This window comes from Cyprinodon tularosa, unplaced genomic scaffold (assembly GCF_016077235.1).
Source record: "Cyprinodon tularosa strain WSP-4 unplaced genomic scaffold, ASM1607723v1 ctg435, whole genome shotgun sequence".
Classification (NCBI taxonomy): Eukaryota; Metazoa; Chordata; class Actinopteri; order Cyprinodontiformes; family Cyprinodontidae; genus Cyprinodon; species Cyprinodon tularosa.
Window position 1 is genome coordinate 1,688,688 of NW_024039158.1, and position 13,810 is coordinate 1,702,497.

At 40.5% G+C, this 13,810-nt stretch overlaps 1 protein-coding gene across 5 annotated transcripts in view; it reads right to left on the bottom strand.

Annotated features, from left to right (window-relative positions):
- Nucleotides 1-13,810, bottom strand: part of LOC119792939 (growth factor receptor-bound protein 10-like) — an 80,959-nt gene that overhangs the window by 24,989 nt on the left and 42,160 nt on the right. For 3 of the 5 annotated variants that reach the window (XM_038299795.1, XM_038299793.1, XM_038299794.1), the window contains exon 6: nucleotides 2,138-2,294. In XM_038299795.1, the coding sequence (XP_038155723.1) occupies nucleotides 2,138-2,294 (157 nt within the window). Of the gene's footprint in view, nucleotides 1-2,137; nucleotides 2,295-2,470; nucleotides 2,540-3,657; nucleotides 4,024-13,810 lie in introns of those variants that run through there. The other 2 variants (XM_038299796.1, XM_038299797.1) reach the window with 2 other exon arrangements.

Consider the following 13,810-nt stretch of genomic DNA (forward strand, 5'->3'; position numbering starts at 1 on the left):
TGATGTTTAAAATGAGGAGGGGCTGCACCTCCTCCCTGCCTGCCAGGCACTGAAGGTGGAGGAGAAGTGGTGTGAGATGGAGGAGGAGTAAGTGAGGGTGAAGGGGGGTGGGGGGGGGGATTGCAGAAAGGATGATGTCATGTATTTAGGCTGATTGCAGAGAGCAGCAGCGCAGTAAGCAAAGTACAAGCCGCAAACACACAAGCAGACATTAAGAGCTCCCACAGGCCTAACCTGCTCTCTGCCCCAGGAGCCCAGTCAGTGCTTTCATTGGTCAGACTGCTCCTGAAACCTGAAGGTTTAAAAGTTCCAACATTTTCCTGGAGCTAATAATAAAAATAATTTGAAAAAGTGTTTTGAACGGGCATAACCCTCTCCTCTGACGGTCTAACGAAAACAAATATCCCACATTGTTTTTGTGAAACCGTGGTCGCCGTTGGTGCTAAAAACAGCTCTCTGGCTGCACTTTGGGGGTGGAAATGTCTGGACTCGGTTGGTGTGCGCGCTCACAAGCATGCTGGCTACAACCAGGGGAATTTCCTGTGCAGGGTTAAAAGGAAGATTGATTGGCCAGAAACGCTAGGGGCTCGTCTGACGGAGAGCCGTCATTGGCTCATTGCGGCTCTGGAATGACGCTTAAGTCCAGGCCTCTTGGCCCCCAGTCCCCCCCCTCCTCCTCTTCGGTCTCCTTCTCCTTCATCCTTCCCTTTCTTTCTCCCCCCTTCCTCACTCTTTGCAACTCACATTCCATCTCTCCAGTGTACTTTTTTTCCAGAAACACAGATCAAGCAGAAAAAAAAAAAAAAAAAAGAAGAAGCACAAAGCAATTCTTTGATTCTAAAAATACGACGCTGGTAGGAAAGCCTCACAGAGGACAAAGAAAGATTCAGATAAGACTGAAAAAAAGAAATTAATAAAGCTTCAAAGGGAGTCACGGCAAAAGTGAGGAGGAATAGCAGTCACCCCCCTCCATTCCCCCCCCCCCAGCCCCTTGAGCAAATTATTAGGGAGGGTGCAGGGACTGTAAGTAGAACATGGAAAAGGGATAATCCCATAGCTGCCACACCTCCCTGGTAGGGAGACACAGGCATACACGCATGCAGCTCAAGCTAAAGTGAATTCATAAAAGAAGAAAGGGACAGGTTTAGGTTTATTCCACACATGTAACTTAAAATCAACCCTCAGCTTGAAAAGCATCAACCTTAAGGGTTTTAGGTTGAAATTGGCTGGTTCCAGCTCCACTGGCCTGATGAAGAAAACAGAACTACCCTCCGTTACTAAAGGAGCAAGACTCCGTTAGCCATCATCAGCATTGGTGAGAAAAGAAGCTAAGGAAAAGAAAAATTATCTGAAAGTCGGCTATTCAGGAGTTAGACTTCACCAAAAACCAGGAATAAATGCGGAAATCAATGCTGCACTATGACTATTAGTATTGCTAAATAACGGATGTTACCAAACCACACAAACCACCATCATAAAAATGACCCAAGTTTCCTCCCTGACCTTTCTGACCTTGATCACTAACATCTATATAAGGTGATTAGTAAAAAAAAGCTTCAAGTTCCTGAAACTGAACTAATTGATATTCTGCAGCTCTAGAGACAGTTTGACAAAGCCACCGCTTGAAAGGTTAGGGTTAGATTGCAGATTTGCAGTCCGCATTGGTATTGAATAACAGAAAACAGCTTTAGCTTTTAGGGTTTCCTTTAGGAACATAAAATAAAGTGTTTTCAAAACATTCATTGATATAAAATCTCATTGTTTTGCGCCATTACCCTGATAAGATCCAATTCAAGTCTTGCACAGCACAATAGGCACACCCTGGAGAGTCTGTCTACCTCTGCAGATGCACGGAAGAGTTCAGTGATGATGCACAAGAGCAAAAAAGATGCACTGTAGGCAAATAGAGGGCTATAGAGGAAATATAATCCTCCTTAACCTGGTTTACATGCTTTTAAGTGTGTATATTGGGGCTTTGGTGAACTATTAAGGTTAATTTAACTTGGCTACTTTGATTGCAATAATCTGTATTAACAAAGCTTAAGGAAGGCTCTATTTTATGTTATTGCAAAATGAAAAAATTTTGCTCTAGATACGCATCGGTGCATCAGAGCCACGTTTGAACAAGTTCCCTTACCGAGGCCGAGGACAGGGTGGTGCTCCACCAGCGTCCAGGCATTGTCGTCCACGCAGTGGCTCTTGTAGACCAGCAGCTGACACACATCTCTCGCCGTCATGTCTGCCGGGATCTCCACCACTTTGCCGGCACCATCCTCGCTCCAAACCTTCACAATCTGAAAACACACACAGATGAACGTAAGAGCCGTGGAGGTCTTGTTTTCCGCCACCAGGAGAGAAGAGAAAAAGGTGATGTGTGCGGAGTGTCCCGAGTTGGCTTCAACGAATTAAGATTATACGGAGAATATGAAAGAAAACCACATAAAAGGAAAACAGCAGTGTCTAAATTTACCTCCATGACCAGGTCCACCCTTAAAAAAGGTCTTGTTCACATGATTCTGTCACTCGAACATGAAAGGAGTTTTTAGAAAAAAAAACAGAGGGATGACGTCCAGGAAAGGCTGGCCTGCCCCTGCGCCTTTAGTTCAGCCCTTTTGTCCACAGCGCAGCCAAAAACTTAGTCCAACGAAACCCAGCGAGTATGCATCTGATCCCAGAAATCACACACACGCAAGGAACCAAACCATTCGGACACAAGATTGAGCCAAACACAGATCTATACAAAGTCCCACAGTCACACTTGGTCAGTGAAATAACCCGTTAGATTTATACATGTTGCATTTTGTCATAAAAAATGTCACCGCTGGGAGCAGCAAACGGATCGGGTTTAACGCTGGAGAACCTCCCATTGTTGCGCCATTTTGAACCATTCCAGCCCAGTGCCCAAAGCGACATTTAAACCGGGTGTAATGTTGCCCTCATTCGAGTGCGGCGCTCCACTGATAACCCTCACCCCAGCAGCGCTAGACTGACAGCACAGGACTCCCTCTCTGAGGGAACCAGCGTCAGAAAGTGTCTGCAAACCAAAAAGACGACACCAAAACGCTCCAAAAACCATTTATAGGTGTGCGTGCTTGTTTGTTAACTCTTGTGGAAGCAGAAATTGACACGTTTTCTGCACAGGAAGCCGCTGCTTTAGATGACATGAAGAGACAGAGAACTGGTGATGGCTATAAGGGGCTGGACGTGAGGAGGGAGGGGGCGGAAAATGAAGCCTGACAAAAGCTCAGCAAAGTTAAGAAGACGCAATATTTAAAACAAAATGCTTAAAACACACGAAAAAACCCCCACAAAACATCCCCAGCACCAGAACACAGACACAAAGACTCAGTCTGAAACCCGAAACAACGTCACTGCACTTTTTCTGCCCTCTGCAAAGCCCGAAGCCTGCCTCCTCTCTTCCCACATGCCTCTCCACAAGCAAACACACAATAACGGCAAAGTTAACGGAAGATGCGTAGGTTTAGTTTAAGAAAACTTTTAAAAACACAAAGTCAAGAAAACCGACACAGATCCATACGGTTGAAAACTGCCAACTGGTCGCTCACGTGAAAAACCCCGATGTAAGCCTCAGAACAGAAGATCGGAGAAGAAACGCACGCACACACACACACACACACACACACACAGGTCCCTTACCTCCACAGCCTGTAAGAGGCAACAGTCTGGAGAACAGGATGGCATTTTCACACTGAGACACTCTCCAGTGACACGGAGGGACACAGAGGGAGGGAGGAGGAAGTCAGGGAGGGAGAGAGAGGAGACTGAGCGAGAAGGGGGAGAGAGAGAGAGAGGAAAGGAAGGACAGATTGGCGAGGCAAATGTTCGAGAGGTAACTGGGAAAAGGGGTGGGGAGGGGGGCAGGAAGTGGCAGAGGAAGGACGAAAGTAAAGGAGAGACGGAGGAGGCTGCTCCTCGATCCAGTGCTGCATAAAAAGCTGAGCCGTGAGGAGGAGTATGAGCAGTCGCTCCTTTTCTCCTCCTCCTCATGGATTAACCCAGTGTGGGATTTTTAAACGGGGAGCTGCTACCTGTCACTTACTCCCTTATCTCAAGGTTTGTGTTTCATCCACCTGATCCCGCTGTCCAAAAACTGTCTCCGTCAGCTCCTTTTACTGATGGCGCCACGCCGTGTTTCTCCCCTCCTAAAACACGCCCACAACTCCTCAAACACACATGCAGACAAGCTCAAACTACTGAGCCAATCACGGGGCCGAGAGGCTCGTCCCTCATTCTCCTGCATCTTCTGACATTTTCTTCGAGCGGGCTCCGACTGTTCCGATTCCCGGCCCCTCCCCTCGCCTCCTATCTTGGTCCTTCTCCTCAGCTGCATGTGGTATACTGGGCTGAAGTGTTAGGGCCATAGCAACATGTGTAACTCACACCGACAGCTTCAACATCCACCAGAGAGAGAGAGAAAGAAAAAAAAAAACTAAATGATGTGGAGACAAATGGTTAATGTGCCACGCGTTTAGGGCTTTGCTGTGAGGGTCACGGAGGAGCAGAATGAGGGAAGGTTTAGCTGGAAAGAAGGGAAAGAAGAAGAGGAACGGAGAAAAAGAAAATATCTATTGAGGAATGTCAGTAATGCAATACTGAGTCATAATCAGGCTCATGTGTAGAGCCCAGGCCAACCCAGCTGGCCCCTAATACAGTATGCGTGAGAACTCAGATGCGCACACACACACACACACACACACACACACACACACACACACACACACACACACACACACACACACACACACACACACACACACACACACACACACACACACATTCTTGAAAGAGGAAGACAAAATGTAAACTATGAAGACCATCTGCAGTCGTTTTCTTTTTCCTTTTTCCACATTAGTGTTGGACTTTTCCTCCTGACTCACAGTGCAGCCCCCCCTGAGGGGTCAGGGCTTCCTCTGACTGCATGGAGTCATGAGTGCACAGAGATTGCAGGAACATTAATGAAATGAACATCAGCAAGAGGCGATAACAAGCATGCTTAGAGGATCATGAGGAGCAAAAATCTGTCTCCTTTTTGCATTTGTTTTATTTGCATACCTCACTCGATTCACCCATTTAAATCTCCATTTTTACATGTTTTTTTTGTTAAGATGTTTTTTCTTGGGTCAATTTGTGGTTAAATTTAAAGCAGAGTTATTAGAAAGCCATTCTGGGCTGCACAGTGGAACAGTGGGTAGCACTGCTGCCTTGCAGCAAGAAGGTTCTGGGTTCCATTCCTGGCCCGGGGTCTTTCTGCATGTTCTCCTTGTTCATGTGTGAGTTCTCTCTGGGTACTCTGGCTTTCTCCCACAGTTCAAACCCATGCCTGTTAGGTTAATTGTCTTCTCTAAGGCTACGTTCACACTGCAACCTGAAGTGACCCAAATCCGATTTTTTTTGCCCATATGCGACCTGGATCTGATCTTTTCATGACAGTCTGAACAACACAGATCCGATTTTTTCCAATACGACCCAGGCCACTTGGCTATGTGGTCCTGAATCCGATACGAATCTGATCTCTTCAAATGCGACCTGTGTCTTAACGGCCAGATTCCTCCGACCTGATCGCGGATTCCTCCGACCTGAACGTCATTAATACCCGACAAAGGTCACTTTTCTGCGTCTTACTACGCAGAAGCGACAAGAAAAACAACAACCATGGCAGATGATGCAGAGAGCAGTATTTATGTTTAAAAATATTAAAAAGATTGAGTTTTTATGGTTGGAAAAGACCGCTAGATGCGCGCCGGCACGTGACATCATCGCGTCCTCTACTGCGCATGCAGGACACTTGTGTTGTATGACTGCAGTTCACACAGGAGATCACATACAGGTCTCATATCTGGAAATGTGAACAGCAACGCAAAAAAAAAAAATCAGATTTCACAAAAAAAATCAGAATTTAGCATCAAGGCCTGCAGTGTGAACGTAGCCAAAGTCTCCTTAGGTGTGAGTGTGTGTAGATGGTTCTTTGTCCTGTTTGCAGAAATGGGAAATGTGGAGTCAACAAGTCATCTCCATATCATGTATTTAATCTACCCAACCACTGAAGTAGGTGAGTCCAATCTACACCGTGAATCAACCCGTGCAGATTGGACTCACCTGGTTAATTGGCTGGGTGGATTAAATACATGACATGGAGATGACTTGTTGACTCCACATTTCCCATCTCTGCCTGTTTGTCTCTGTGTTGCCCTGCGATGGACTGGCGACCTGTCCAGGATGTTCCCCGCCTCTCGCCCCTAGACAGATGGAGATAGGCACCAGCACCCCTTGCGACCCCAGCTGGGATAAAGTGTGATGGAAAATAGATAGATGGATGGAGAAACCCATTCCATTTATCATCTAAAAAGGGAAGGAGAGTATCAGGACCTGATAGAATCTTCAAGCAGGACAACAACAGCATCAATCAAGAAAGATGCAATCAGACCCATGGTAGCTTTGGAGGAGCTGTAGTGACATACAGCTCAGGAGAGAGTTTTACTACACTAGCTTGTACACATCTGGCCTTTAAGGAACACTGACAAAAGAAAAGTAATTAAACCAATAACCACAACAAAAACAACATATATATTTTCTTTTTCTCAAACTCACACTTTTAAAATATCTCCATTAAAACAAACTTTTTAAGAGTAATGCAAAAATACTGCATGCAAAAGTTTAACCAATATTTATGCAGTTTGCCATTTTTTCAGATTTGAGTTTATTTTTTTATTTTTTGAAGCGAAGACTGATTTTACTAGTTGGGCTTTTTCTCCCTAAATCAGGTTTTACAGATCTCTCCTCTTTAAAATAGGATTTGAAAGGAATGCAACTCATAAAAATCAAGTCAACCAAAATTTTTAAATAATTAAATTTGAAAAAAAAAAAGACAATACAAAATCTGAAACATTTAAAAAAGGTATCAGTATTAGGCCATAAATGCAGTTTTTATTCCTTTATCCCAATGTATGGGAACCTGAAAAGGACATTTTCCGGAGTCTAAAACATAATACTGTAACGTAAACAGTGTTATATTATTGTTTTTTGTTTTTTTTTCGTCTCTGGGTTTAGTGAGAGGAGGGGAAGACATTTTCTGTCTTTTTGATAGGATGCGGTTTTTGGATTCCATTACCTCCCTCAATTCCCCTGGTTGCATGTAAAGGATGCCCTAAACATCATAAAAAATGCTCTGTCAGGACTGCAGCTATTGTTTTTTTAGTCCTCCAATACTCAACTAATCAAAAAAATGTTATACTCTCAGTAAATCAAAATATCTAGATATAAAACTTTTCAACAATTAAATGTATTTATTGCTCAAAACATTTTTTTTTAAATAAAGTCTTTCATACATTCTACTGTCAAAAGTATTCAATCACCTACTTTGGCTCACATATGAACTCAAAAGTGCAGTTAAATTTGATAATGATAGAAATAAGGTTATATTTACCAACCATCTGTTCTCATAGAAGTTTCTGGGCCTAAATAGAATTCCATCACCGGGTGTAATGAGCTAACAAACAGCCGTGGTGCCACCTATAGGCAATACCAAATAACTATCAGAAAAAATACATTGTGATTTCTTGTTAGAGTGCGACTTTCCTGCAATGCCTTGCAGTAAAGTTATAGCTTGGCATGGTCAAAGAATAAATACCGGCGTACACTGTGTGATTTTCGGGCCGATTTTCCAGTCGTGCTAAAATCTTTCGATGGGGTCGACTTTTATCCTGATCGTGCGTCGTGAGTCGTGTAGTGTACAGGGGGTTACGAGAGGTGATCAGCCTCTCACAGTCACCTCTCGATCAGGAATCGTGAGGTCGGGAGAAAATCAAACATGTTTAATTTTCTCCTGACCATCTTGGGAAAATCGCTAAGGGCGCGTGTGCAATGAAGGATTCTTCTTTTTATTCTTCCTCTCAGCAGAGCAGCATGGCAGGCATGCAATCAGTGAAATGCAGTTTTCTTTGTAAAATTGACAGACCGTAGTAGCTACCTTTGTTCAGCCATGTCTCTGTCCAAATATGTCGCCGCCTTTTCTTTTTAGGGCTTTCAGCACAAAAATGCACAAATTGCCAAGACAGGGCGTTTAACTATACTGCTTAATATTCCTCTTCTATTCATTTGATTTCCGCCTAGTCGAGTTAGAGCATCTCCATCTCACTGCGGAGCTGAGTCCGACGTGGTTTTTAGTCGTACAGTGTGAGCAGGCAGGTCGCATCGGCGTGTCGGGCTGAATATAAATCGTGAGCTGTGAACTCGCACTGTACGACGAAACTGTGTGAGCAGTAGCTGCGTGCAACGATTGAAAGAAATCACAGTGTACGCCCGGCTTAAATGATATGAATTAAATAAACCGATCTACAGCAACTTTAAGTTCTGTCAATCTGCCCCAGAGTCTCCCATCAGATCACCAAAGAAAAAGAAAATTCCTGTTCCTAACAAACGCAAACAATGACATAGCATCAAGTTAACGACCAATCAACATTTTTCTATTTTAGAAATTAAGAATAGCATTGCTATCACTAGTATTAATGACGTTTACTCACACATCCATCACTCTGCTGCCACATATGAAGACGAGTGCAGCTTTAGCTCCCATGTCCGGGAAAACCAATGTCCATGCTGTATTCAGAGCATTGTTTAACTCTTATCCCTTTTGAAATAAAATATATTTTCTTTGTTGTTTTTATCCCCACATAGGATCTTTTCACACTGGACTTTTATTCATTATTTCCACACTGCAATAGGATTCTAACTGGTTTAGCTGCAGTAGGCCATTCCCTGCTTACCCCCGCTGCACATGGACAGCATTGTACTTCTTTTGTTTCTATAAATATACACAAAAGGCTTTAGTTACTGACAAATCAAGCAAAAACAAAGCATAAAAAAAACAATTAGTAGCCGCAGGATGGGGAAATCATTTAGAAATGTTTGGTTTGCAATCTGAGTGGGTTACTGGCATAGTAATAAAAAAATGCTAGTGACTATGCACCTTTAAAATACTGTACATCCTATTATAATTCAGTGGGGTTTAATATTAGGTTGGTCCACACTTATATACATATATATATATATATATATATATATATATATATACATATATATACATATATATACATATATATATATATACATATATATATATATATACATATATATATATATATACATATATATATATATATATATATATATATATATATATATATATATATATATATATATATATATATATATATATATATATATATATATATGAAGTGGGAAGACCTTCCCAGGAGGTTAAGGAGGGATCTATAGGGATCTCTGAGCATTCTTTCACAATCACATTTGTGAGGTCATGATCTGATGTTGGGCGAAAAGCCCTGGATCTTAGTCACTAATTTAGCCCAAAGAGGTTCATGGGTCGATGTCAGAGCTCTGTCCAGACTCATCAGGCTCATCCACATTACTGTAGGTTTCCTTAAGGAGCTAAAAGGCTTCAGCAACTCTAAACATCTGGTCATGGTTACTATAAACTACAATGGCTAGAAGTAGATGAAATGTAAAATGGTCTCTTGTCCATTTGAAAAATTTGAGACATGACCTCAAAACTAAAGCAAAAAAATATAAAAATAGATAAATAATTATACATACACACAGCAAAAAAGTGGTTTATTTATAGCTATTAACTCTCTCTTCTCTTGATTCCCCTTCACAATAAAGGTCTACTTTTTTGACTTATCATATCTGATTGTAGCAAACCAAATTAAATATTCACATCCCTTTATCTTGATCATGTTTAAATCTAACTTACCTTGCCTTGTTTCCCCCTTATTCTGCTTCCCCTCCCCCCACTTTAACAGCAATGGGTGAGGGGTGAAATTGTAACTGGGTTCATTGTCTCCTATGCTGCTTCCATCTCACACAAACACAAATGCTGTCAGCAGCACATTTGAGTGGCAATATATTGGATCGAGGGGTCACCAGCAGACACCTGCACATGCCTAACCAAACACGCATACCCACACATGCATCAATAGGGTCAGAGGTCAAACACAGTAATCTGCACCTGGGTCAAAACCACTTGCCCGAGAGGTTTATTAGCACCTAAACCTCTTTCTCTTTCCTTCACACACACACTTACACAAGCACAGGCGTATGCACAATTGATCTGGTTGTTTTAAGCCAGAGCCAGGCTCTTCCCCAGTAACATGAGCTGCAGGGTGAAAAAGCCTTCTTCGCTCAGTGAGTGACTCTGCACACAGTCTGCTTTCTCATGTATAAACACTGAAAGCAGCCAACAGATAACCTCTCCAATGGCTTTGGATCAACATAACTTAGAAAAGCAGTGCTGCAACCAACAGCTGCAAGACGCTACTGAAGTTCAAACTGTTAGTTATTGTTTTTTATACCTCCAAGCCAATAAAAAAAAAAAAATTATATATATATAATATAACAGTCAATGGAGAGCCCCTCTCCACTCCCTTCCTGCCCTTCTTGCAGGTCAAAATACAAAATACATGTTTAAGCCAGAATGATTTGACATTTAAATATGATTTCCTTATTACTTTAAATCTATTTAAATACATTTCATAAGAAATCATTTCATATTTTAACATTTAATATTTTTTAAATCCTTTCTTATATTGTTTTAAATAACATTGTTTAAATGTATTAGTTAAACTGAAAGAAATGTATAAAAAGCCAGTGATAAATCACAGAGATTGAAAGCTTTTATGTTGAATTTTAAAATGAATTAAAGTGGGGGTTTTTTCTTATTTTTTTCTCTTTTCAGTTATCACCTTTTTATTTCTAATTTCATATCATCTCTCCTTTACTAAATAGTCTGGATGGTTTTATTCTTCCTCTGAGATGGAGATTTTTTTTTTTTTAAATCATATTGAGTAATTGTTCTGTAAAATCCACTATTAAATCATTTGTTCAAGTTTAAAAGGTAAAGACGCCTTAAGCTGAGGTAGTACAGCCCAACATAATGAACATGGCAGAATGAAGAAAGTAACTAAAGGAATAATAGTAAATAAGTAAATAAACCGGAGATGCTTGTATTTTGATATTTACATCAGGAAGTATGCATGTAATGATCCAGTTATCCTAACATTAAGAAATGGAGAAAATGTTTATTTTGTTCTGAAATGATCTAAAGGCTAAAGGAGAGTCATAAGATTTCCTGTTTGGAGCTTGACATCAGTCACGTAGAGGACATAAACAAACGTGGAAAAAGGTGAATGAGACGCAGGCTGAACTTTTGGCCTACAAACACAAATCGTCTTACGCAGCAGAATATAATCACAGCATCATCCAGAACACCACGCGTTTCACTGTGGGGTTAGTTAGAAAGGCCGTGCATCTCAAAACATCTGAAGAAATAAACTGTCAGGTAATAAAACTGTGGCGTCATGTTGTGGCATTCAGAGAATGTTAAAACGCCGAATAATCATGACAGCTGAACGCTTTCTGATTAGAATAGATAGAATACGAAATCCCTTTATTGTCCCACAATAGGGAAATTCTGCTGTTTACAGCAGCAAAAGATGATCACAGAAAAAGTTCACATAAATATGGACTTCAGAAAAATTTATAAGAATAACATAATAGTGAAGAGGTAAAAGATAAACACTAAAATACTGTACTGTAAAGTGTTTTAACAATATAACAACTGTGCACCTGGAGAATAAATAACCAATATGCAGCTATGGACATTTTTACAGTAATGGATATTTGAAAATAGCAGCAACATCAGAGATGTGCAAAATGACAGCAGCATGTTATTTAACTGACTAAGATAGAAACTGTGCAAAATCAGCATGAATGTAACAACTTAGTGAGGTAGTATATGATTGGATGAATTTTTTTTTTTAACTCATCACAGTTCTGTTTGCTTTAAAACAAATAAATGCAATAAGCTGCAGGTCTGCAGAGCTGATTATAAAAAAAAAAATTACAAATAAGTTGTTTTTTAATCTCTTGAAGTCAGATAATACAGAAGGAGTATGTCTGCCTGGCCATCAGCCTTCACTGCTCCAAAACTACACAGATTCACAGTTACATGTGACGTTTTCAGTGCCAGTGGGCTATTAGAGCTTACACTCTTACACTCGTAGAGTGTAAACAAGATCCAAAAGTTCAAGATCTTGCAATTTTAAAATATCAAGATAATTCTTGACAAAAGTAAATTCTGTCTGAGAAGTGCTGAGTTTATGGGACTTTGTCAGGCAACTTAAATATAAGCTATAGTGACCTTCAGATGTACTTGTTTAAGCTCTATAACTTTTAGCCACTAGAGACGTTAGACCTTTAAAGTCCATGTTAAGTGCTCCTGAGGGCCACTGGCTACACTGCATTTTCATATTACATAGTCTTCATCTGCGTTTTGGAATCTGATAGCTGACCATTTTGGACGAGCAGATTGAAAAGTCATGGAGTTATTCGTAAAAAACAAGGCAACATTCCTTCGTCGAGATTAAATCCTACGTCAAGAGCCATAAATATGTCTGATCAGGTAAAAAACAAAAAAATAGATTAGTTAGCTCATGTTTAAAGGAATACCTCCCCAATCAATAAATGACTGATGATGCTGTCTACATCTGGCATTATTATGGCAATTTACTGGACATTTGTGTCTCAAACTGTGTGATGAACTCTTCTGGTTAAAAAGGGCTTAATGCATCAGATTTTTCCTTATTGGCTTGGCTTGGGATGTAACCTCCCTGAGGGAGAACATCAGCAGATAAATTATCTCTGCTGACATGACCTCCCTACTTAGGGACAGACAATTAATTAAATTTTATTTTCTTTAATAATAATTAATGTGTTTCCTCATCATAAAAAATAGTAAATACATTAAAATTGGATAAAAGCAAGTCTGTATCATTTCTCCTGTCTGGTATGATGAGTTAACTTTTTTTTTTATCCGTCACCTAAAAGCTATTGGTAGAAAAAAAACATTAAGTTTGAAGACGAAAATAAAAGAAAATAGAAATTTAATCAAATTAAAACTGAACACAAAAAAGGCATGTAGTGAGTTTGGTGTCAATAGGTCACAAAAAATTAAATGAAGTCATTTTTGTTTATCAAGTGTGCTGATTTGGGTACTTAATAGACGGTTCCCATGGGAACCAGAGGTGAGGCGGGAGCAACCAGTGGTTCAAACCAGTATGGATCAGGGCTGCTGGCCTCCTCCACAAAAACTTTCCTCTCTCCCCCCCTTCCAATGTACCTTCTGGTTATGCCTACCAGGAGGAATTCATTTATCTAACATATACAGGTGCTGGTCATAAAATTAGAATATCATGAAAAAGTAGATTGATTTCAGTAATTCCATTTAAAAAGTGAAACTTGTATATTATATTCATACATTACATACAAACTCATATATTTCAGATGTTTATTTTGTTTAATTTTGATGATTACAAATGACAACAAATGAAAATCTCAAATTCATCATATCAGAAAATTTGAATATTACTGAAGACCAATAAAAACAAAGGATTTATAGAAATGTTGGCCAACTGAAAAGTATGAACATGAAAAGTATGAGCATGTACAGCACTCAGTATTTAGTTGGGCCTCCTTTGGCCTGTATTACTGCAGCGATGCGGCGTGGCATGGAGTCGATCAGTCTGTGGCACTGCTCAGGTGTTATGATAGCCCAGGTTGCTCTAATAGTGGCTTTTAGCTCTTCTGAATTGTTGGGTCTGGTGTATTGCATCTTCTTCTTCACAATACCCCATAGATTTTCTATGGGGTTAAGGTCAGGAGAGTTTGCTGGCCAATTAAGAACAGGGATACCATGGTCCTTCAACCAGGTACTGGT